The sequence below is a fragment of the Miscanthus floridulus genome, chromosome 12 (genome assembly GCF_019320115.1).
Source record: "Miscanthus floridulus cultivar M001 chromosome 12, ASM1932011v1, whole genome shotgun sequence".
Lineage (NCBI taxonomy): Eukaryota > Viridiplantae > Streptophyta > Magnoliopsida > Poales > Poaceae > Miscanthus > Miscanthus floridulus.
In genome coordinates, this window is record NC_089591.1 from 73,615,564 (window position 1) to 73,641,500 (window position 25,937).

At 43.8% G+C, this 25,937-nt stretch overlaps 2 protein-coding genes across 3 annotated transcripts; one reads left to right on the forward strand and one right to left on the reverse strand.

Moving 5' to 3' along the window:
- Positions 1–1,269: 1,269 nt before the first annotated feature.
- On the forward strand, positions 1,270–4,421 carry LOC136497526 (aminomethyltransferase, mitochondrial-like). The gene is made up of 3 exons (XM_066493360.1): positions 1,270–1,964; positions 3,145–3,263; positions 3,690–4,421. The coding sequence occupies exons 1-3, from the start codon at positions 1,404–1,406 to the stop codon at positions 4,234–4,236; spliced, it is 1,227 nt and encodes a 408-aa protein (XP_066349457.1). The 5' UTR covers positions 1,270–1,403; the 3' UTR covers positions 4,237–4,421.
- A 10,025-nt stretch (positions 4,422–14,446) lies between these two features.
- Positions 14,447–18,059, reverse strand: LOC136497530 (autophagy-related protein 8C-like). Of its 2 annotated transcripts, none has more exons than XM_066493366.1 (7): positions 17,958–18,059; positions 17,766–17,831; positions 17,608–17,682; positions 15,804–15,859; positions 15,669–15,721; positions 14,961–15,079; positions 14,447–14,784 (listed from the first exon to the last, which is right to left on the reverse strand). In XM_066493366.1, exons 3-7 carry the CDS (start codon positions 17,645–17,647, stop codon positions 14,690–14,692), a joined length of 363 nt encoding a protein of 120 aa, XP_066349463.1. In that variant the 5' UTR covers positions 17,648–17,682; positions 17,766–17,831; positions 17,958–18,059; the 3' UTR covers positions 14,447–14,689. The 2 variants fall into 2 exon arrangements, with proteins under 2 accessions (XP_066349463.1, XP_066349462.1); XM_066493365.1 differs by having other exon boundaries at positions 17,608–17,662; positions 17,958–18,058.
- Between the last annotated feature and the right edge of the window lie 7,878 nt (positions 18,060–25,937).

A 25,937-nucleotide genomic window follows, 5' to 3' on the forward strand; every position in this document is an offset into this window, starting at 1 on the left:
TGTGTGATTGGATAACGTCGAAAAATGCTTGAATCAAATAACATCTTAAGACCTTATCGTCCAAATCTGGTGCAATTTGCAAGGCTCATTGGTACTGATAGAATTCGGTATGGACCTTATAATATTTAAGCCTGTGAATATACCTATATAGAGCCGTGCGTCGGTAATACTCTCTTCATTCCAAATAAATTGTAAGTCGCTTTATCGTTTTTTTGAGTATAATATATCTAGATACATGCAATTTAGAATGGAGGGAGTAACATTTTTGAAGCAGATTTTTCAGGTGAGCGTGAGCCGTTGTGTTTTCTTGACTGGCATCAACAAAAAAGACGAGTTTTGTACTTTTAGATCCGATTATCGAATTCTGGTGCAGTTTCAATGTCTCATTGGTACTGACAATTCGGTATGGGGTATTATTTCGAGTTTGCAGTTAGGGTTGTGCTGCAGAATCACTTTTGCTCTGATGTACGTATCTAGACATACTAGTGTGTATCTAAGTGTATATAGAAAAAAAACCTTGTACTTAGAAAAATCAAAACGTCTTATAATTTAGAACAAAGGGTGTATAAGGCTATGCTTATCTATTGCTTTTCTGCTTACCATTAACTGTCTGGAAAATGTTATGTCGCGATTGAGATTCCCACACAATCCCATATTGGTAGTGGTCATCAGAATATAATTTCTATAGTTTCAGGATGGGTCGGTCGGTACATAAACTAACCAGGACATATGGCTTCTTGCCGACCCTGACATCCCTCAGTTACGTATGAGCCTGTGGCTTCCTTTCCTGGTCTCTTTCAGTCGTTGTGCCACCAGCCCACCATCTCTCAAGTAGTCAAGTGTCTGAACTCTAAGTTCTCTACAAGAAATGCATAGCAACGAAAACTTCGTGTACACTGCATGCATTGTTTTTTTAACAGCGTTTTTCCAGCGCAGAAAAACGCTGTTAAATTCGCCTGAATACGATGATATCATAATTGGTCTAGATTCGCCTGAATACGATTATATCATAATTGGTCTTCCATTAAACATTCTTTTGTGCTGCCAAATCAGCAATGCTGTTCTGAAAAATCTTTGATTTGTTTTATTTACAGGCCCACAACTCAACTGAACCGCTGCAATCTTTTTATCCCGATCCGAACCCCAAAGCGTGGATGGAAACAAAACCCTGCAGTTGTGCACCGGGTGGGTGAGGTTTGGTGAGTCGAGGAGCCGTCACGATCCGGACAAAAGACGTGCAGTTCTGATCACTGATCACTCACTGATCCGTCATCACCACCAAACCTGCTGCTGCCTTTTGCTACGAGCGCGCGCACCACCAGTTCACCCCCCACCACACCCGATCCCGATCCCGATCTCACCGAACCCCGCGCCACCTGCCTGCCGTGCCGGGGCTCGCCACGATGAGGGGCCTCCTCGCGTGCGCCGCCCTCGCCCGCCGCGCCGCCTCCGCCGCGCCCGCGCGCGTCCGCCACCTGGCGGGCGCGGCGGAGGCGGCGGAGGCCGGGCTGAAGAAGACGGCGCTGTACGACTTCCACGTCGCCCACGGCGGCAAGATGGTGCCGTTCGCCGGCTGGAGCATGCCCATCCAGTACAGGGACTCCATCATGGACTCCACCGTCAACTGCCGCGCCAACGGGGGCCTCTTCGACGTGGCCCACATGTGCGGCCTCAGCCTCAGGGGCCGCGACGCCATCCCGTTCCTCGAGTCCCTCGTCATCGCCGACGTCGCGGCGCTCAGGGACGGCACCGGCACGCTCACCGTCTTCACCAACGAGAAGGGAGGCGCCATCGACGACTCCGTCGTCACCAAGGTCACCGACCAGCACATCTACCTCGTCGTCAACGCCGGGTGCAGGGACAAGGACCTCGCCCACATCGAGGCGCACATGGAGGCGTTCAACAAGAAGGGCGGAGACGTCAAGTGGCACATCCACGACGAGCGATCGCTGCTCGCATTGCAGGTCACTGCCGTTTCTTGCCCTCTTCATGCTCTGATTCAGTTGATGACTGACTGCGATGGGTAAATATTATATTATGTTCCTGAGTGGTATTACTTCGGGGAATGGAGTTTTTAGGATATATGGAGATATGCTGGCGATAGAGTGACAACAGGCCAAGTGTTTGAAAAAAAAGATATGATTGATTTCAAAGGTGCAGCAAGATCACTAGATAGATGGAGAGGCTTGTTTGACACTTTGCGGTTTTAATCTAGTACTATATCAATGACTGCAATCAAAATTTATGACTGAATGTAGATTGTTCCCAGAAAAATGATTTTCTGCTTTGTGTTTCAGCTGTGGCATATAAAGGATTTTTAATTTCAGTATCCGCCCAGTGATGAGTGCTATGATAGTGCATAGTGTTTGCAGTTTGTCAGTGAATTCTGTGATAGCCTGTTGTGTTTGAATTTTTTTGTCAAAATATTGTGTAATGACTCCTTTAGCAAGACGATTGTGTTTGGTCAATATCCTACTATGTGGTGGCATGACAGTAGTTCAGTATGAAGACCAGAAGATTGATCTTGATGTATATTGATAGTAAAACATTAATTTTTGTGATGTTATGTATCTGGTGGGTTTCTTTACAATTGTTAACTATGGTTTTCAGGTTGATGAATCATAAGAGAGACATCAATGCCATTTAGTTGTATCTACTAATTGATTTAGGTATCAAGCAATGGTGCTTGCTTGCTAGTAGCTAAATCAAATCTTGATTACTTTAGAGTGCCTTCTGGGCTTCACTGGATTGGTTTATCTTAGATAGCAGTTCAGCAGGTCTGGCTGTCCTTTTCTTGGTTGGTGGAAGTAAAGCTTCCTCCATGGTCTTGCTTTTGTGGTTAAGAAATGCCTGGAGTGGAATGTCAAAACATTAATGGGGTAGGTAGCTAATTGTTCACACTGCTAATCATGGACAGAATCGATCGGCATGATGTGTATATGATTTTCATGTCTAATTGCTTTGGAAGCACCAAAGCAGTCTTCCAAATCTGTTTTCTCCCTAAGCATACTTAATATGATCTCACAGAAGCGTTCAACTTTCACTTTAATGGCATGTGGAAAGTTCATCTCTCGAGTCCTGTTGTGTACCATTTTCCATGTTCATAAAAAGGCAGCATTATAACCTGTTCCTTGACATAAGCAGGGTCCTCTTGCTGCACCAACTCTCCAGTTGCTGACGAAAGAAGATTTGAGCAAAATGTACTTCAGTGACTTCAAGCTCATTGACATCAATGGATATTCATGCTTTCTCACGAGAACTGGGTATTACTTTGATTCTTCACTGCCATTATTTAAAAAACAGACAAAACCCTTAACAACCTAAGTACTATCTTCCTCTCATAGATTACCCATCGCTCTTCCATAATACCTAAAGAAATCTATATCATTTCCTATTTGTTCCAGCATGCCAAAGTGGCGTACTTTGGTAGCAATTGCTCAAACAACTTTTTGACTATTGTTCAGTTTAGGATTTTTTTTTTTTTTTGAGGGGGCGAGTTCAGTTTAGGATTTTACATCCACTACTATGTGAATTCCGCAATTATTGACATAGCTGTTCTTTTTCATCTTTCCAACATGTGTAGTTTGTATCTTTTGGATGATGACGAGTTGATGTGAACTTTCCTATATTTGTTTCAGAATTGAACATGGTTTCAGTATTGTAAGGATGCCTTATTTCTTATATTTCAGTTACACCGGCGAAGATGGTTTCGAAATCTCTGTTCCGTCAGAGAATGCAGTTGATCTTGCAAAGGCCATCCTGGAGAAATCCGAAGGCAAGGTGCGGTTGACAGGCTTGGGCGCCCGCGACAGTCTCCGCCTGGAGGCAGGCCTCTGCCTGTACGGCAACGACATGGAGCAACACATCACGCCAGTCGAAGCCGGCCTCTCATGGGCAATTGGCAAGAGGAGGAAAGCGGAAGGCAACTTCCTGGGTGCAGATGTGATCCTGAAGCAGCTTCAGGAAGGCCCAAAGATCAGGCGGGTCGGCATGATCACGCAAGGGCCGCCTGCGCGGAGCCACAGCGAGCTCGTGAGCAGCTCGGGGGAGAGCATCGGCGAGGTGACCAGCGGAGGGTTCAGCCCGTGCCTGAAGAAGAACATCGCTATGGGCTACGTGAAATCGGGAATGCACAAGGCTGGGACAGAATTCAAGGTGGTTGTTCGTGGCAAGTCCTACGACGCTGTGGTCACCAAGATGCCGTTCGTGCCCACCAAGTACTACAAGCCCTCGTAGATTGTACAAATGGGACGCTCAGTTTTCTATTGCATTTCTCTTGTTGCGGTTTGTCCTTAACAGGTTTGTTTAAGCCTGCAACTGTAACTTCTGTAAGCGTATCTTACAGCTGACGTTTTATCTATGCCTGCCTAATAATGCCTTCTTTCCCCAAAACAAAGCATGTGCCTGTGTGAAGAATTGAATCTTGCTTCTTCTTCTTCTTCTTCTTTTTTGAGCAGATGAATTGAATCTTGCTGGGTGAGTGGGTGTTGCATCCTCCGGGCTCCGGTCATAGTTGTTGGTTGGATCACGGGCTGGAAAGTCCAGTTGGGCCACAATATTACGACCCAAGTGGAACTTGCCACTGCAAGCTCTCTGCTCACCCTGAAGTCCTGAACCATGGCACCCACATGTTACTTGCATGTATATATCTTGAATTCTAATTTCCCTCCAGATGAAGATTTTAATTATTATGTGTGGGCCTATAGAGCTAGCCTTGATTCCTTGAACCAGTTACTGAGGCCCTGATCCGATCCTGGCTTCCCTGCGGACTTATGCTTTGTGTGTGCCTGTCTGGCACCTCGTCTGTATCTTGACTTCTAATTTCCAAACGCCGCATGCAGTCTATCTGAATGCGAACGAAATCTTGCAGCGCTGCCAGGTTGCAGCTTTGGATCCTTATATCAGTCAGTCGTCTTAGGGGGTGTTTGGATCTAGCTACTAAAATTTAGGAGGTGTGTCAAGAGGATGTTGCATGGGGTGTTTGGATACTAATAAAAAAACAAATTACATAACTCGTCAGTACTCCACGAGACGAATTTTTTAAGTCTAATTAATCCGTCATTAGCACATGGTTACTGTAACAAACCATTGTCAAATCATGGACTAATTAGGCTCAAAAGATTCGTCTCGCAAATTAGTCACAAACTATGTAATTAGTTTCATAATTAGTCTATATTTAATACTCCATGCATGTGTCCAAACGTCCGATGGGCCTCACTCATTCCTAAACCCCTGATCCCTGAACTCGTTGCCTCATGCATGCCAGCCAAAGGAGCCTGATTACCTCCGATCGACCTTCACAGCCCCATCAGATACTTAATTAGAGCTTGTTTGCTTTGAACCCTTAAAAAAAAACGCAGAAGCAAAATTACCACCGGTTCAATCTCGGCCCCTTCATTCCTCTCGGATCGCAGACTAACCGAACAAACCTTATAAAAGAAAAATCCTGGTAACCTAATGTCAATGAATCTGAAGCTAGGTTGCGACGCATATGGCTGGGAGAAAAACATACTGTACGAAATTAGTTTTCTGCGGCCAATAATTGTTCGCTGCTGCCGTTGAACGACCTTACTGCGTACCAGCATTGCATCATCGTCTGCCGGCCCAGAACGACTGAAACGTCTCAAATGTCTGTTTTCTTCAAGTATATACGTACCCCACCAGTCCACCACCTACTGTGATTTCACAAGTTAATTAGAGCCGGGGAGCAGCTCAAATGTCTCGCTCTGCAAGTCTGTACGTACCCGTGTCTCACTTACATATAAAGATAGGCGGAGTCCGTCCTCCTGGCTATTCTCGGAGAGCGTCCAATGTTTGTACCACGCTACTACGGCATTATATTCTACGTACACCTGCCTATTTATATAGCACAATATATATATATAATGCTCATTTCATTCGTAATAATAATAATAGAAATTGGCAGTAGTCTCGTACCTGCCTATTCGTTCAAAAATGAAAAATCATATAGGACCATGCAGGCATTAACAAACTTAATGTGCTTTTCAAAGAGATTGCAAATGCCAATACGCAATCAGAATCTGCGTGCAAGCCGCTCTACGTCCATGAAGGACCAGTGTACCTCTAGCTAGTAGTGCTTAGGTGACCGGGCACTCATGACGACCGCATCTTCATCGGTCCCCAAAATAGCAGATCTAGCTGAATATATACACAATGCAGAGTTCCTCACTTCCTCGCCAAAAAAAAAAAAACAATGCAGAGATAGATAAACAAGAGGTCCATGGTTTGTTGTTACACTGGGGATCGAAACACAGTGTCTTTCTGCTGATAGATAATAATGAAGATCAGGGAAATCAGAATGCAGAAACATGAAAGCTGTCCATTCGAGATGCCCTTTCTGCACTCTGCAGACTGCGAGCACCCTTTTCAAGCTACGCTCTTTATGACGTACAGGCCAGGGCCACTGGCACTGAGCTAGACTTGCAGTGTAGTAGTAGTAGTAGATCGGTCGTCGCCGGCCTCCCTTGGGCATGTTCATGATCAGCTTTCGGTTTTGCAGAAACTGCCCATGCTGTAGCTAGCAACAAACGATGGCAATAATATGCATGCATGCATCCTTTTGTCTCTCTACATAATATATACATCTCTTTTGCTCCTCTTTACAAGTCATTGCGTGTTCTGCGTGTAGTGTCTAATTGATATACATTAGGTCTCCAAGAGAACTGCATCTCTGTACTGCTCTTCGAAAACAGCATGCCACATTGAGCATGAACTGTCGTTGATGTACTAGCTATCTAGAAGTTTTTCTGCGCACTGTTAGCTATATACTGTATATGCAAAGAAAAACAAGGGGAAAGTGTCGAGAAATTATGATGTAGGGCTAAATCTCATGAAAGAGTGGGAAACTTTGCCATAGCTAATTCTACACGTACGTAGTACATATTAAGTTGTGAACTGTCATCGTCGTCCTATCTTCAGCTTAAGAATAGTCATGAATACTCTTGACTCAGACTATAGTGCTAGCTACAAAAATGATGCACTGCTGTAAAGATGATATATAAGGAGAGAGAAGGTGCAAAAGAGTCACGCTTGCTAGACGCAGCTTTACAAATCATGCTAAATATACAATGGTCCGTTCGCTTGTCTTAAAAATGGCTTGTTCGGCTTATTTTTTCAGCCGAAACAGTGTTTTTCTCTCACAACAATTCAGCCGGAACAGTATTTTTCAGCCAGTTTCAGCCAAGTTTCAGACCAGCGAACAGGGCCAATGTCTTCGCCTTTTCGAGAGGAATGCTACATACCATGTAATAAATCATCTTATTTCTTGCAGATACGAGGATGCAACTCGCAAGCATGAAATGATGAAGAATAACATTAGCACGTACAGATAGAAGATGGGTCATGGGTAGTACGTACACTAGTACACAGAAAGCATTAGAATGGGTAAGTATATGTTATTAACAGAAACGCACGTGCAGGAGAAATGAGTGCTTTGAGATTCCACAAACTCTTAGCATGAAGTTGTTAAGAACAACCCCACAAACACACCCAAAAAAAATCATGAGAAGATGTGATTCAGGCTACGTAATTGGCAAAGGGTTGAGAATGAGGATATATATGGGCAAAGCGAGGACGTGATATTGGCACGGCTCAATCAAAGAGTGGAGCCCCTGGGCTTTGGAGCGCAAGCTTTCTGATTGAACCGCGCCAATATCTCGTAGGCTTACTAGAGAATCGCTCGATCGGTAAAGCACAGCTAGCATTCTTACCGCGTACGTGCGTCGGAGCAGAGATGGCAGCACAGCCGAATTGAAGGAGCGAGGAAGAAACCGCATCAATAGCAAGTCATCATTGCGAAAGAGAATGGAAGAACACTAATAAGACGACTAATTAACTTGCTCATCAATGACGACAGCTGAGGAACAGCAGTAGTATGTGAAGGCACCCCCCTTTTGTTTCATGCGGAGGAAGGTGAAAGAAGAGCGAGAGCAGGACGAGGGGAAGGCACGGGCTTCTTTAATAGGCCTTGTTGGAGGTGATGCAAAGGAGAGCAAGTGTGGGAGGGGGGCCGGGGCTGAGGCAGGTCTCAATAAAAGTTTCAGTAGAGTTTAACACCCATTAAATAAACAACCAACTTAGCAAAAAATATGCTGACATGATATCATATAAATGAAGAGAGAGAGAGATAATCAAAGTTTCACGAGATGAAATGAGTTTCATGGGGTGAAACTAGTGTACACTATTTTCAACATATATGGAGTGTTGGAACTGGACATGAAACTAACTTTCATTGAGATTGGCCTTACAATGGAACTTGTCGATTTAAGTTTGAGTCTTCGACTCAGCGTCAATGCTAACATGTGTAAGTGGTAGTTTGGTGCTTGTATGTTTTGAAGGATGTGATTAACATCCAAGATGGTTTTTCATTAAGAAGAAAAAATATCTAAACTCGAATTTAGGAAAACTTAAGATCTAGATGGTTGAATGCATGCATTATATACCACACCTCCCATCCAACTTAGATAAGATAGCTAGAGGCTCACCTCCTTGTCCCATGTCTTCAAAATAAAATAAACTAAGGCCCTATTTGGATCTTATTCCTATAGTGAGATTTTGAATTCTAGCTAGATCGCGAACGATAGAATCTGGATTATGGATGCTAGATAGTGAAGGTCTATTTGGAACACAGGAGAAAAATGCTGGAACAAGAAAATTTTCCCACATTCCAAATAGACCCTGAATGTAGAATCTGGATTCGATCTGGATAAAAAAATGAGGAGTGTTTGGACCTCATTTCCATAGTGATTATTGTGTTTGTATAGTAAAAATCTCTAAATAGTAGGTTTTGGCACATAGTTGGAGAATTGAAGTGCCACATTGAATTGAACCAAGAATCTAAGAAAAATTTCCCGCATTCCAAACAGGCCATGAATGTAGACTGGATTCTGGATTAAAAAAAAGAGTGGTTGGACCTCATTTTATTGTGTTTGTGTATAGTAAAAATCTCCAAATAGTAGGTTTTGGCACATAGTTGGATTATAATATCAAGTTCAAATGTTTAGATGTCATTCTCATTTTTCTTAGGGGCTGTTTGGAATGAGGGATTCGTAGAGGAATTTCAAAGGAAAGTGATTCCAGCGTTTTGATGACGTCACTTGCCGTTTGGATCCATGGAACTAGACTTTACCGTTCCTCCAGAAAAGGCAGCATGCTTCACAGAACAAAGGAATCCGAACATCCACCGGGAGCCAATGTTTTCTCGGAAGCCCGAGGAAAGCGTGTTTGCAGAGAGCATGCGCGATTCATCAGTTCAGCAAGTGAATGAGTTAACTATTTTTATGAGAGAGAGAGCATGAGCAGTGAACGGATAACGTTAAAAGAAGAGAAGGTTTGGATAAGAACAAACAACAGTGAATGAGTTAAATATTTTTATGTGAGACACCATAGAGTTTTCCATCTTTTGACCAACAACAGGTCCTACGTGCCAGAAACAATTAAAATGGTAAATTTGATTTGTAATCACATAAATGTTTTTAAACTATATGTTAGCAAATTAATCTGCCACACATTACTATTCTGTTTTAGTCCGGTAATCACGGCTGCTGTCCGTGCTTGTTTATTCCTGTCTTGCTCCCGCCATGGAACAATCACATGTCTATTAATTATATTAAATTGTTACTATTTTCCTTTACTCCTTGCAAAAAAAAACTTTACACATATATTTATTTGGTAATTAAAATTTGATGTTGTAATGACAAATGTTTTAATAATAAAACAAGCATTCATCTCTTTTAATCATACCTCATGTTTTGGGAATCTTGTGTTATAATTCCTACGTTCCAAACATCCCTATCTATATGTTTCGTGTGTTTTTACATTCCTCTGTTTTCTCACAACACATCTATATCATATTCCTGCATTTTCTTCTTTTCCTCTATTTTGTATTTTTTTTTTCCAAACAGGCCCTTAGAAGAACCAAACATGATCTAAGAGTGAGGAGGAGATGGCCGGAGAGCATGCAAAGCACGGTGGGTGGTACGTGTGACTGACGTTCATGGGTACATATAGGCCGGATGGATGGAGGGACAGCAACGCCGAATTGAAGCAGCCATAGTGCCTTTACATAGAGGAGCAGGCCTAAGCTAGCCGGCCTAGGTGCATGCGTGGTAGCGCCGTAGCGGCGATCGACGAGCGAGCGCGAGGGCCCGAGTGAATGCGCCAACAACCCAACAAAGAGGAGGTTGGAGAATTGAAGTGCCACATTGAATTGAACAGACGACGCGCGCGCGGGGGCCGATCAGAGTCTCGTCACACCCACACCCTCGATCGCAACGAGATGCCTCGAGCGAGAAAGAGATGGAGATGGAGATGGAGATGGAGATGGACAGGTGTATGGAGCCGGGAGGCATTCAAGATGGATTCCAATAGGCGGCAGCGGCACAGACGAAGGGCACTGCTGCTGCCTGATGGGGGAGGCCGCGGTGAATGCGCTCTGCAGCAACTTGCCATCACGCACGCACGTCCTACTACGTACAGACTGCAGGCATGGCATGGGATGTTTGCCTCTGCCTTGGCCGTCGCGTCGCGTCGCGTCGTGTCCTCTCTCTGCCTGCCTCTACGTACGTTGTGCCGTTGTGCGCCATGCATGCATGGTCATCGATCGGCACATGTGGATGCGGCGACGGACAAGCGTGTGCATTGCCTTGACGGAAACTATCGACTGCCGTGTGCGTGTGCGTGTGTGATGACACCGGCACCGGCAGCGGCGTCACACCGGGCGGTGCCGCGACGCCGGCCGCTGCGGTAAACCATGCTTCCAAGCAACCAGCCGGCCAGCCGGGACGTATAGTGGCTCGATCGCCGGCTCTGCTGCGGTAACCGGTAAGTCATGCACCTCGCTGTCGCTGTGTGCCTGTGTGTCGCAGTCGCAGGTGCGCGTGGCCTCCGCATGCGGTTTGTTTATTTTTCCTCCCCGGCCCGCCTGCGCTCGTTCCGTATGTATCTGTAGTGCCGAGTGCCGACTCGATCCAAGGCCATGCATGGCCGCCAGTCCGGACCGCAGGAATAGTTATACTCCGTATATGGATGGCGCGCGGTTCACAACGTATATACTGCATGTCTTTTGACTGAGAGCTTAGCTAGCGTCACGCAACATGGTCACGGACGAGGCGTACATGCCGTTGCCGTGAGAAATATATATATATATATATATATAGAACTACTATCCTATAGCTGGCTGCAGAATAACTTATTCTGTAGCCACTTTGAGTTACGATAATTACTATGTTAATTTACGAGATTTACAGTAACTCCTTACTAAGTGGTTTACTATAACGTTATGGTAAATATTCCCATGTGTTATAGTAACCCAACTATCGTAAATATATATTGACATTATGGTAAATTAGTATATAAAATTATGGTAAATAGAGGTGGCTACAGAATAACTTATTTTGTAGCCGGCTGCTGAATAGCCTCTCCCTATATATATATATATATATATATATATATATATATATATATATATATATATATATATATATATGTTGCTTGTGCTTGGACGACCGGCATGTGCTTCCATTCCGTTGCGTGATTATTGCGTCTCCTAGAAAATGTATACAAATATACTTCTACTACGTACATTCCAATGAGCAAACGATTTGCGTGCTAGTAGTAGTGGCCACACGCACTGACGCACATCGCATGGGGAGCCTACGTGTTTCGTAGCTGACATTGTGACAACACATGGCAAAGTCAGGGGACGGAGATACCCGTACAATTACTGCGTGCGTACAGTACGACGCATGGACCATGCATGCATGCACGGCAGCACGGATGCACCCCGTGCAGTGCAGCCGTGCACAACGGCGACGACACGAGAGAAAGCAGCAGGTACGCTACCTGTAGCTATTACTAGCTAGAGATTGGTCTAGCCCTGCATGCATGCAGCTCGATCTCTAGCTTAGGAAATATAAGCTATATTTTTTTAAGCTAACGAATAATATTTTTTTTATAATCTTCCAGCCATGAACAGGAGGATAGATCCGTCACTGCTCACGGCGTACCGCGCGATGGATTATGCACGGACGATAATATCGATCTGTTTGCTCCTAATTGGAGTACTTCTTAATTGTGCAAGTCTTATCTAACTGAACAAGAGGCGGCGGGTGAGTAAGTACATGGTTTGCTTGGCTATAAGACGTTTTGACTTTTCTTAAAGATACATAATTTTTTGCTATGCATTTAGATATATACTATATCTAAATATAATAATAATAATAATAAAATCAATGTATCTAGAAAAACTTAAACGTCTTATAATTTAATTTGAAACCGAAGAAATGCATAACTTTCGCTATATATACACACACACACTATTTTTCTCTTTTACTTTTTCTCTCCAACTCAACATAGCCTACTTACTCCTACATCATATCATATTACTCCTATAATACTTGCTCCTACTGGCACTGTCCGGGCTACTGCCTACTGGCGGCCAACAGTGTGTCACCCACGCCTGTACAGGCATACTCCCTCCGTAAAAAAAAACGTAATTCTAGCTCTGAATATGCAAATACGTCGTGTCCAAGTTCAATTACGTTTTTTTTTTTGACCGAGGGAGTGCATCGATGAGAGAATGCATAGACGTTGGATTGTCCTTTTGTCGGCCAGCAAAAGGGACCATCCAAGCGATCAGTCTTGGACTCTTGGTCCATCCACTCTAGCTTACCAAGCCTTAGGTCGATCAAATACCTACTTCTGTGCGTGTCAATTAGCTATGAACTGTTGCTGCAATTTCAGCTAGGTCATCGAGTGGTTCAAACTTCCCATCAGCAGCTGTCTTAGGGACACGACTGTCCAGGCTGATGAGAAATGGGTTTCAAATGTGTACGCCTTCACTCACTAACCCAATGGCAAACCTGGCAATCCTTAGCCATAAGCCAGCAAAACATACGGCCAAATCAAAATTCCAGAAGAGCAGAACCCATGCCGTACCAACAGCCTAAATGCTAGTAGCAACAACAGACCGGCCCCAACGTCCACAGCCTGGTGTATGCAACGCAAGAGGCTGGTGTTTGGTTTCGCGGTACTAGCTAAACCTGCATTGCCTAGATTGAATGCAATCACCTTGTACATGTGTGGGTGAGTTTTAGCTGCATCACCGTCACCTCTTCAGCACCTATGAAGTTCTTTCTTCTTAGGGACATTCCGTCGGAACAGCTAGCCCACGCCACCACCGGCGAGCAGGAAGAAGAGCAGCAGCAGCCCCACCACCGCGCCATCACAGGAGAGAGAGAGAGAGAGAGAGGAGCTCCGGCGAGTGGCGGCATAGGAGGAGGTGACCATGGCGATCAGGCTGGTGGTGCGCTCGTCAGCAGAAACGGGTCAGCTAGGGCGCGTCGGGGTGAGGCCGACGAGTCGCCGACGCTCGGTGGAGCTTGACGATGCAGCCACGGATCGTCGAGGAGGAGCAGCGGGGCAAGCTCGTGGCGACATTGCGATCCCGTAGAGGGAGACATCGAAGCCGGAGGTGGCTCAGGCAGGGAGATCGACGACCTCGACCTGGAGTCGTCCATCGGTCCATGGCGGCGGTGGTGATTTGGGGCCTGGGGAAGGTCACGCCAGGGCACTTGCGGCGTCCATGGCCGACATCGGCGTCGGCGTCCTCCATAGCGCGCACGCAGGGCCTGGGGAAGGTCGCGCAGGGGCAGCGGCGCTCGCGTGGTGGCCGGGGGGTGGGCGACAGGGACATAAAGGATAGCGGAGACGCGGAGCTTGGCCGGCGACGGGGAAGGCGGAGCTCGCGCGGAGGAAGCGACGCTCTCGGAGGTGAGCAAACCATTGTCCGTGGGCCAGCGTCGCTAGCACAAGCCAGGCTTGCTGGGAACGATGGGATTGAGCGTTCCCAGCAAGCCAAGCGAGGCCAGACCCCCTCTTTTGCATTAGAGGCCTCTTTGCATTAGTTGAGCCAGGCTTAGGCATGCAACCAAACACGAGAAAACCAGGCTTAGGCATGCAACCAAACACGAGAAAACTACGGCCCTGTTCACTTGAGAAATTTTGGCCTGGATGAATCTAAAGAAATTTATGAGAGAAAAATATTGTTTTGGATTAAAAAAAAGGATAAAAAAACAGATCATACCAAATTGAAGGACACGCGAACGAGGCCTACGTTAGGGAAGCCTAGCCAGGGCAACCAGCCAACCAAACACGCTCGAATTCCCGGATCCTGACACCCACGCCCACCACCACACAGGCTCTGCAGCCATCAGCAACAGAGCCAGAGCCTAAACGCAGTAATGGCACCGGCGACACAAGGCCCTCGTGCCTGCCGGTGAGCTTTTCTATCAGCTGCTGCTGTCGGCAGCAGCCAGCAGCCAAGCAATAAAACGGCAACAGCAATCGGATTCAATGGCATACTGCGACCCAGATTGACCTTGTTACAGCCTTACAAGGACCAGTAACCGTAAACTGACATAGGAGATGTCACATACCGACCCAAGATTCAGGTCCAGTCAATTACTTGGTTTAAAGGATGTCCACAACATCGACGACAATCTGATAGGTAGGTTTTAGCAGTAGAGTGCAATCACTTGGCAACGAGGAAACCAGAATATACACAGTTGCTTGGCAGGTCTTATTTACACGAGGCATGGGCAGGGCATTTAGTAGGGAAGAAGGGCAAGGCGACCCGATTGCGGTGAGCTGTGGTGTTTGCGCCATCCATCTAGAGCAGACCGAAGGTGTTCTCGCCACTGTAAGTCATGTAGAGGAACCCATCCTCGTCCTTGTTCTCTTCATAGATTGATGACATCAGAGCAGCTGCACAAGTACAAGTAAAATCAAGTGAGAATGTAAGTAAAATCAAGTGAGAATGCAAGTAAAATCAAGTGAGAACAGGGATCATGTCCCCAAATGCTCAACGTATGTGTCATGAGGTCTTATAGGAAGCAAAATCAGAGCCAGATGTATGTTGTTTCTGTATTTATTTTCCAGACCTGTTGGTGGAAGGGTATTCTTCACAAAGATGAAGATAGCCTTCTCAGCACTGAGCTTGATTCTCTTCCTAACAACATACACGAATTGTCCAACTGTAAGATCAGCAGGGACGAGGTACCTGCAAAATGGTGGCAATCAGAAAATCAGAACAGTTTATTGCTTGCTATGGCTGACAAGGCACATATAACACTTTGATGTGTGCAATAGTGCTTTAATGCAGTAGCATTTCTTTTGATACAGAATGGTAATTGAGCCCCTTGGATTCAAAAAAATGAAACTAAAATCACCAACCATTTCAGGACCATGCTTGAGCTACTTTTTCAGCAATGGAACAGTGTTTTCCTCTCACATTTCAGCATAAGCCAAATTTCAGCATAAGTGAACAGGGTAGTAAATATTTAACTCAACAAGTCTGTTTATTAGGAATAGTGTCAATTTGGTGCAATTAACAAACAATTTCTATGGAACCATAGATCGTGATATAGTAATTGGGACAACTGAAATAATATATGTGCATAAACGACCACAATGCAATACTGTTGCACATTTATATCAGGGCAGCCCAATATAATGCAAAATGGATAGCACCAACTACCATCAGTTATCAGAAAAACGGTAGAAATCTCACTAGCATTAACTCATAAACATTTAAAGATCAACATATCTGTATAACGGTTATGATTAACTTAGAAAAGTTGAGAACTGACTTTTTCTTGTCGATGTCAGGAATATCACTCCTCTCAGCCTTCTCAACAATCACCTGCATTATAAAATATTGTCATAAATTGGATCAAAGCGATCATGAAGAAAGAAGCAGTGCAGAAAGGAGGGTAGAAGCTTACTGGAATTCTGTCAGGGTACTTCTCTCTGATCCGGTTAGCCTCAGACTGCCTCTTCTCTGCAACACAAGGCATGTCTGATTAAGGGTTCAGTGATGTAAACTGAATAAAAAGCTAAATTGTCTCATAGGGAAATGACGGAACAAGGCCATAGCGACTGAGAACATGTTGGAAATCATAGCTAGCTGGGACATAGAATTGTCTTTGTCCAAAGAGAACTCAAACTAACAGAGTCATCAAATGTTATCAAGTACAGATTTTATCTTATCAGCTTCTTAAGGAAAAGCAGAAAAAACTATTATTATCCATGTCAAGTAGGGCACACATGTCAATGAATTGATAGAAACCAGCTCAACCAACTCATGTCAATTCAACCATATAAGATAGTTTTTTCTTTTTATAAAATTAACTAGGAAATAGTAACAACTTAGGACAAAGCACAATAAAATCAGATTGCCCTGTAACTTATCAAGGGCATGACCACATTGTTAACCATCAGCAACCTTACAATACCAAATACAGTTTTAAAAGAGACAATTGCAGCTTCACGTTAAAACGCATTTTACAGCTGCCCAAACTCTTGTGATGGTACAAACTTCTTCTGAGTCAAATGTATTATGTGATTCATAGAAATTAGTAAGTAAATCTCAAATATATGATCCTCCAGATAAGGAACCACTTCAGAAAAATCTCACACGACAAACCCAATGATCACTTTAGATTTTCAGATTGACTAGCCACTTGTATCATGAACAACTACTGAATATCACTGTCTAACACAAACTTGAATGGCAGAACGCTAAGTCAAAGTACATATTGTAATCACATATTACTTCTACCCAATCAACACCAAATACATAATCCCGCAATAATCATTGGCTGCTCAAAATTTTTGGCACGAGATATGTATAGGGTTCGAGTCGCGGTCTCCTCGCATTGCACAGGCGAGGGTAAGGCTTGCCACTGACACCCTTCCCCAGACCCCGCACAGAGCGGGAGCTCTCTACACTGGGTACGCCCTTTTTTTTTATATGTATAATTTAAGAGTTTGTCTACTGCACAACCATGTGTTTTATACAATTCCAACACATGAATTTATTTGCACCATAAGATTAAGATCCAACAGCCTCCATCCTTCTTCTATCTCTAGCCTTCTTCTACCTCAAGACAATCACAAGATCACAGATCCACATATCACAAATCACATATCACAGAAAACATTTTTTTTTCTATGGAAGGACAAAATACAGAGGGGTTGGTTCCATTGCCCGTTCTTCATGGGTCGTCGCGTCGTGGTCCCCTGGCCGGTGCCGGTGCTGCGCTGCTGGTGCACTGCTGCCTCTGCTGGTGTCGCATCATGGGTCGTCGCGTCGCGTCATGGGTCATTCGAAGCGCAGATCTGCTGGTGCGCTGCTGGTGCCTGACGGACGCAGATCTGACAGACGTGGATAAACCGAGGCAACGATCTGGTGGACTAAAATCCATGTGTTTTTTGTGCTAAAACACACGTGTTGTATAACATTTCTGATAATTTAATCTGCAGTTGCTAGCTTTTGAAGAGAGGCAAGCTTGCCCACAAATCAAAGCAAATCACATAAGGAAACTCCACCAATCACGACTGATCACAAATATATTCAACTAGATGGATATCTGTTCAGTTCCTCAGAGTACTACCAATCCGCAAAATTACCCTCCTAAATCTGTACTACAGTCAATCGTCCAAGCCCCCAACAAGCAAGCAGCAGAGATCAACGGTTTTCTACAGAACCACAAAACCTAAAGGGGGCATGGGGAACATTATACGAACCGAGGGGGTGCTCCAGCTTGAACGAGCTCGTCTTGGCCATCACGCTCCTTCCTGCCTATAGGCACCAACCAATCCCTCAATCAAATCACCGAGAAAACCGCACATCAATCGAGCCGATCGAGCAGCAAAAACTAAGAACCAATCGAGTAAAACCTTACCGGTTGGATCGAACCGCGTTGGGGGATGCGAACGAATCGAACGAAGGCGGCGAACTGCTCCGGGACCTAGAGTTCACCCAGACCCAGACCAAAACCAGAAAACAGACACCAGATCGATTAGAGGAAGCCCCCCGATCGGCGGAAACCTGGGCCGATTGATGGAAGAGCTGAGGAGAAACGCACGGGACTCACCGGATTTGGCGGGATTGGGTTGGTGGGGGAGGGTTTCTTCGTCTTCCAAGCAAGCGGCGGAGAGACGGAGCGGTGGGTAAAGAAAGGGGTAGGGGAAGGAGTGGGGGCATCGGGGTTGCTTATGTAAAGGCCCACGCGCGCACGAAACGTAACGCCCAGGAAACTTGATTGGAGAAAACACAAAACAGGCACGGCTGCCTTCGCGTAAGAAAACCCAAGTCATGATGATCCAATAATGCAAGGCAGCGTATAATACTACTCGATCAAAGAAGATAGGCAATGGTATCCTCGTTGATAAATTCCTTCACAAATTACGTACAAATTCATAACTGCTACAGCTATGACCGAGAATCTTCACATATTACGTACAAATTCATAACTGCCACGGCTATAACAGAGAATGGGATCCTCGTTGATGAATTTATTCACATTATTATTTATCAATTTTATAATAATATATAAATATAGTCACAATTATCCTTTTTCTTTGTAGAAAAACTTCTCTGGACGTGTTGTGGTGATTCTTTTGAGTACTACATACATATAGAAATCCCCGTCAATTCCTTAATGCTACCCTTTTTAGCACAATTAATACATTCCAAAATAACTCGAATTATAACATCTTTGCCCTCGTCTAATCTCTCAGCTCGCACTTTAGCTTTCTTCCAAGTCAAAATTCTCTACTTTTGATAAAGTTTACAGAAAAATTTTATCAACATCTACAATACTAAATTAGTTTCATTGTTTTTTCATCACATATGCCTTAATTTTGCATATATTTGTACTTGTATGTAATGTATTTTTTTTCAAATCTTGTTTAAACTTAGAGAAGTTTGATTTTGGAAAACTTTGAAGCGAACCATAATTTGGAACGAAAGGAGTAGAGTTTAACCAAAGCAGATTTGTACCAAACTCCAGTCAACTTTGAGCAAGACTTTTTATGTTTCTATGGATTTGCACACGATGACATGTGAAATGATTATATATCTATATACAATAATATTAAAAGGATGAGGGTTCTCCTCCATCCGTCGCTGCCATCCCCGGGTGGAAGTGGAGATGCCCCTATTGGTCGTAACTAAGGTTTCCTCTTGTTGCACGCCAAAAGCCATCCATACCCCTTAATAGATAGTTTAAAGATTGTTATCAGATGACACAAATGTTGATGTTACAATCCAAATAAAAATAATTAACTTTTAGTAACATGTTCTTAGTCCTTGATCACTTGTGTACAATGTCAATAATACAATATTGGTCGGTAGAGTCATCGGTGCAGGCCCCAACCAACAGGGTTCAAATGTGCACCTACTTGCATTTTGTATAATTCAGTGATTGTATACATCCTTAGTTGCTACAATGACCGAAATGTATGCATCCATTGAATTATATAAACATGTAAATTGATGAACACTAAGATTTGAGCCTTGGTGCATGGAGCCCTACAATGATTGATTGCTTCATTTAAAAAAAACTTAAAATCATCTTTGCAAGGACTGTACTTTCTCGAGGCAAGTTTGGTCCTTCATCAAGCGATGGTTCAGCCTATCGGTGATTGATACTGTTGGAATGACAGGATCCCTGCACAAATACTGATGAAAGTGAAGAATTAAGACAGACAAAGATCAGAGAAAGGCGTTTGATGGCATTATGATCTATTTTTGGTGAAATTTATGGAAGGAAAGGAATCGAAGAACATTTCAGAACAAGTCGCTGCAGCCTAGTCAGGTGGCACTCCTTTGCAAGAAAGATATAGAGCAATACCAGTTGGCAACAAGATTTCATGATGGACCACAACAGGAGTAGTTCTAGCATTTGTTGGTCACTGTTCGGTTGGTCTAGTTTTGTATTTTTTCGGCTTCAGGGTGTTTTTCTATACTTTAAGTTGTCGTCCAGTTGGATATTTACTTGGGTTGTCGGCCGGTGTGCCGTGGTGGTGGTGAGCTTGGTCTCCCGTTGTTTGTTGTAATTCTTTTTTCTTGTTTCTTTTTGCTCGTCTAATAAAAATCCGTCAAATCTCTTGCCGCCTTTCTAAAAAAAACTTAAAATGACATTGAAATGTATCTTTGAGTTAAATTTAGAGAGGAAATGAAGATAGAATAGGAGCTCGAGGGGAATTTCTTATATAAAATAAAAGGCATGTAAAAGGGGCAAGAGCATTGAAAATAGACCAAAACATTATTACATCCATCATTCACATTTACACCAATTGGAAACAGGCCTGCAAAAAAAAAAAAACAGAGTAAAACACACTCACAGCTTAGAAGATAAATCTAGCCTAGTTAACTCGAGCCATTTGTCACACCCTCCCAAAGACGAGCTTTTGGACAACGGGGCCTCACCTTCGGTGGCAAAGTATTGGACCATCAGTTTGCTACATTCATGTACAACACTTGTTCCCACTTGTTCTTCTTGAAGATCATCACATGAGTCTCATTGGTCTTATTGCTAGCTTCTTCAACTCCGCGGGTCTCGAGGTGAACTCCTGAACATGGCTTCGTGGACATAGGATCACCCAACTTAGGATCAAAATACAGTTATAAAAAACTTTGGATCAAAATAGCAACCTTTAGCAAGAGAGATTTCATATCCCTCCACGAGACCTCCTAGAAACATAAACTATTTCTAAGTTTCCAGAGCCCGGACAGGGCCATAGTAGAGAAATATTGCATACTATGAACTTTCTTTTACTTAACCATATCTTGCCCTACAAACAGAAAGTCACTCCACGAAAAATAAATGATGAATAGTTTCCTTAACAAAATAAAAAGACAAGGACATGTCTTCTACTTTTCTTCTTAATTTAATACTTAAATTATTCTAGTTAATGGCTTGTTTTTAGAGAGTAACCACACATGAAAAAAGGACTCTAAGGTACTTTTACTTACCAAAGCCCAGAGACGCACGTGTATAGGAGCCCCCCCCCCCCCCCCCCCCCCCTCCCCCTAAAATTGAAGGTTCTATATAGAGATCGAGAGGAATATACAAACCGCTAGAGCTAAATTGCCAAATAGAGGCATCTTCATATTAAAAACAGATAGTTGAAGCTAACCGAACGACATCTAACCTTAAGTTCATGAGCCATGCATCTGCACATCTTCTCAAAGTACATTTGAGGTTAGTGCCATCCCACAACTCTACTATTATTGTATTGGCTTTTTCGCGGGTTGAGTTTTTTTCATTTAGTTTACCAAGATGTAAACCTCCCAATATTAATTAAAGGGTTAGGGTGAAATGGAAGCCAATTATCTTCATGGAATTTGACCTTATAACCATTACATCAGCTCTAACGCTTGATGCGAATGCTCCAGCCTTTTCAGTCAATGACATGGAAATGCGTGAAAAATTATTTATCAAAGGGAGTGGCTAGTCATAATAATTGTATTTTTCGTTAAGCAAAATCATTATGGTTGTCTAGGATTCAACCGGAGCCGTATATTCCACACGAGTCTCGCCTAGTAGTCTTACCGAAGGATCCTGCAAAGGCTTATGCAAGAAACAGAAGCAGGCTCAGGCTGGAGAAAGGAACCAGAGGCCCATAACTCCTTAACAGGGCCAGGAATTATTGGGCTGATTTTCCTACAAAACCAGGCCTCACTTTGGACCACAGCTTACCTTACCCCACAAGACTGAACCTGAGGCCCAAGCCCAATCACTGTTCTGTCCGATTGAAAGTAGTGTCTAGGAAACGGGCCATTGTATATGTATGTTTCAAGTGTTTCAGATGTTTCAGATGTATATTGCATTTATTTTATATAGATGTTGCAAAAGTAGATCGGGGATGTTGCACATGTTGCAATTGTTTCAGAGGCATGTTGCAAGTGTATGTTTATGAATTATGTTTCATCTTTGTTTTTCGGACGCATGTTGCAAGCGTGTTATGTGGACGTTGCATATGTTTGCATGTGTTTTTATTTGGATGTTGCATATGGTTGCAATGGTTTTCAAGTGTTTTCACGTGTGTTTTTTTTGAAGTGTTTCAAAAGCATATTTCAAGTGTTTCAACTACCTTCAGACGTATGTTGCAACTGTTGTATTTGGATGTTTCAAAAGTAGATCGGGTGTTGCATTTCTCATCCCCACCTTCTGTTGCATCGTCTCTTTCGGGCGCCAGCAGAGCATCCATACGACGCCGTGGCCGGGTCCTTCCGAATCGGAGGCGCCGCACGCCGTTCCCGTCTTGTCACTCGGGCAGTGTGAGCCCCGCGTGAAGCGTGAAACGGAGTCCGAACGTCCCGGCGCTAGCACTACCGTTTTGTTAGCTAGAGAGATGAAGATGGGGTCAAGGAGTCAACACAAATATAGTATACTCCTACATATGTGGACTCTCTCTTCTACTGCAGTCTTGAGCGTGAAGTTCGGATCATCGTCGGTTTCCTTTCATGCTCATACACATTTTGAGTAAACTTGTAAGTACGTACTGTAGATTCACTGCACGATGAGAGTCCAAATATTAAGGTTTATATTCTTGGCACTAATACACGTGTGCTCCTGAGCTTCGATCGTCTGACTGAAATTTCGAAAAACAAAACAATAATAACTAAATTTTACTACACCATACGTCCTTGCCATTATGACGTCAGCGACTCTGCGACAGCGTCTGAAGATGGCATCCAAAGCACACCCGTCCATGGGCCTCATAGGGGTGAAAGAAGCTGCAAGCCTAATGTCCGCGTTGCCGGCCCAGAGTGGACTCGTCCCAGGACTGTGAGTGCGTGAGTTGCCACTAGTCTACGTGTGCATTGAGTTATGTATGAACATCATAGCTCAAATACTACCATTCCTTTGTTTTTCCCCAACTACATTTCTAATTTTTTTTTATTGATCGACACTCGCGGCTGGTTGGTTTAGTTCATTAATTGGTTCTAGGTAAACCTGACTGGTTGTCGAATTCCTATAATTTCACGGTCCGTCGCTTGATTCAGGGTTATTTAGATCCATACCATTACAAAAAAAATTTTGCTCTTCTAAGATATATATGTCATTACTATTTATTTATTCGGAGACTTGCCATTATAATTCTTCTGAGATTGAAGGAGAAGCTAATGTGTGGGGTTCACACGTCAGCGTGCGGAGGGAGAGAAGTAGCAAGGGTATTTTGGGCCATACGAGAATGCTGCCTTTAGTCACCTGCGTGTGGGCCCAATGCTACCGAATATGTAGAAAATGGCATGATTCAAGCTAGAGAGGAATTATAATTGCAAGTTTCTAAATAGACAAATAGTAATGGTATATCTCAGAAGTGCAAAAATTGTAATGACATAGATCCAAATAACCCCTTGATTTATAGCAGAATCGCACCATCTGGAAGATCGGCCGCTGCCGGTCCCTGGTCACAACCACTACACCTAGTTGCAGCGTAAATTGGAAGTCGTCTCTTCCGATTGGAAGATGCTTCTCGAGGAGATCTAGAGTTTGTTTGCCCAACAAAGCACGTAGGTGGACCAATGCTTCTCCGATGTCGATCTCAACCTCGAGCGCCGCATGACGGACGTCGATCGAGAAGCACCAGGATGCTCGCGTTGGCGCGTAGAGGAGGCAGCCGGGCACTCGAGTCATGGTGCTAAGGAGTAAGAGGGTGTTGTCGATGATCTTCGCGTCGAAGTGCGTTGTGCGCAAATTCACCAAGCAAAAACCTTACCGATGACAGATTGTTTTTGCGTGTCAGCTGTGGGTGGGGTGCTAGCGAAAACCCTTACTAGTGACCTTGTCGGTCTCGATGTTGGTGTGCCTTTGGGCGTCATTCCTTTTCTTGAACGGTTTTGAGTTTTCGTATCATGATGGACGCACATTATCGTCGTAGTGTCATATGAGCATGGATCATGAATCTAGATCATAAACAAATAATAATAATGGTGCGCGCGCAAAGGTATTGTAGGAATTAAAATATAACGATTCGAAGAATGCACTTTGTAGTTTAAGAATATCATTATGGAATAAATAATTTTTATATTAAGGGCTGGGCACCCGTGTGAACCAAAAAAAAATTGTAAAATGATAAATGAAGATGGAAAAAAGGTAATTGCTAGGCGTATATATATGTCATGCGCCAGTACCATCTCTCTCTAGGAGGTGATCTCGAATGTCGATTCGCACCCGATGGCGACCGTCGAGCTCAAGTCTAACGGATTTTTGATGATTAATTTGGATTGTTGCTTTAGGTCCCGTTTGGCAGAGCTTCTCTACTGGTTTCATGAGCCGTTTGGAGCCGTTTTCTACCAAACGGGGTAAAATAAAATAGCTTCACTTGTGAAGCCCCTAAAAACATGCTCTCACGGTGATTTGGGGTGGGATGGAGCCAAAAAAAAGTGGCTTCTCTCGGCTCCTGCTCTAGGCCCCTAAAAACATGCTCTCACAGAGAAGCCATTTTGCCAAACGATTTATCAAAACCGCTTCCGCTCTACCAGTGGAACTGTTCGTGGAGCTGAAGCAAAAAAAAAAAATAGCTTCACTAATGAAGTGAAGCCCTACCAAACATAGCCTTAGAGTGTGCGTGCCGCACATAAACAAACCACAGCAACATGGGCTGCTGGGTAGGTGTGTTGAGGACGCATCCCTTCTGGATTGGACCCTTATGAAGCAGAACGTCCGTGTTAAGATCTACAATGTGGGACCAAATACTTATTCCCCGTTGAAAAGAGTAAACATAAAACGAGGAGTATTAGCTCCCCCAGTGGCGTAGCCACAGGGTATGCCAGGTATGCACCAGCATACCCTGCAGACCTATATATATATACTATTATATTGTATATACGTTATATTTGTTAAAAAGAAAAAAACATACGTGGACACCATCGCGTGATGACGGGAGGTCCATATGATGCACTGACGTGGCCCATGTGACAAGGGAACTCTAATTCTCTAAAGTCCAAACGTCTGGTATGTGCGCTCCGTATACGTTCGAATTTCCTAATTTAATCTCGATAAGACGGGGAGCCACGGAGGAACACGTACGTCGCCGCCTGACAGGTGAGTCTGTGACGCCCCGGCCGGCCACGACCCCTAGTGCCCTGCCGCCCCCGGCTATGCTCTAAATGCTAGATCGGAGGATCGCCATCTAATTCTCACGTCCTGTCTGCAGAATATATGGTTGTGCCAGCCAGGACTTATCGTCTTGAATTCTTGATTCACTATTTTGGTTAGGTAAATTTTAATCTTTACTCTTCGTGTTTTTTTAGAAAATTATTTTCTACATTCATAGCTATTTGGTAACATTCATAGCCAGTTGAACCTTCTAATCCTCCACCTGATTAGGTTGAACTAGTGGTGGAAGATTGGTGGTTGATCTGGTTGATGAAGAAGATATAGTAAGACATTCATATTTCTTGGAATGCGTCGAATAAAACAGTATGAAAAATAGCATTGTAAGCCTCTGGTACTCTTTTATGCCTATATTTAAACTGTCGGTATGACTTTTGAACTATTTATATTGTATCTAGTAGATGGTTTCAACTTAATCCTTGAATTGAAGCCTTAACATGTTACTTAGTGCATGTATACCAAATTACGTTGTAAAATTTACAATTGTTACTGAATTGCTAAAATAAATTTACCAAATTATATATGAAATGTTTTTTTAGCGGCATATCTAAAGTTAAAATCTTAGATTCGCCACTGCCCCCCCCCCCCTCCCCCCGCGCGGCCTGTTGAAGTTCAAGCCGTGCGTTCGCTCAGCCGGCCCATCAAAGACCCGATTGACTCCCAACAATTCCGAGATCTTCGTTCACGCTTGTTTTGCATTGTTGAGGGTCGAGATCAGCCTGTTCGTCTGTTAGTTTCAGCCATGACTTATCGGTCAGCCAACAATATTTTTCTCTCATAATAAACCAGCATTAGCTGGGCTTATCAGCCCAGAAACCAAACAGGGAACAGACCCACTCTATTCCAACCGGACTAATGTTGGCGCTGACTTCGAATCGAATAAAAAAATAACATCACGTTAAAGCGAGTGTGAGAGAGAAAAAACAAAGAAAAAAAGCCCAG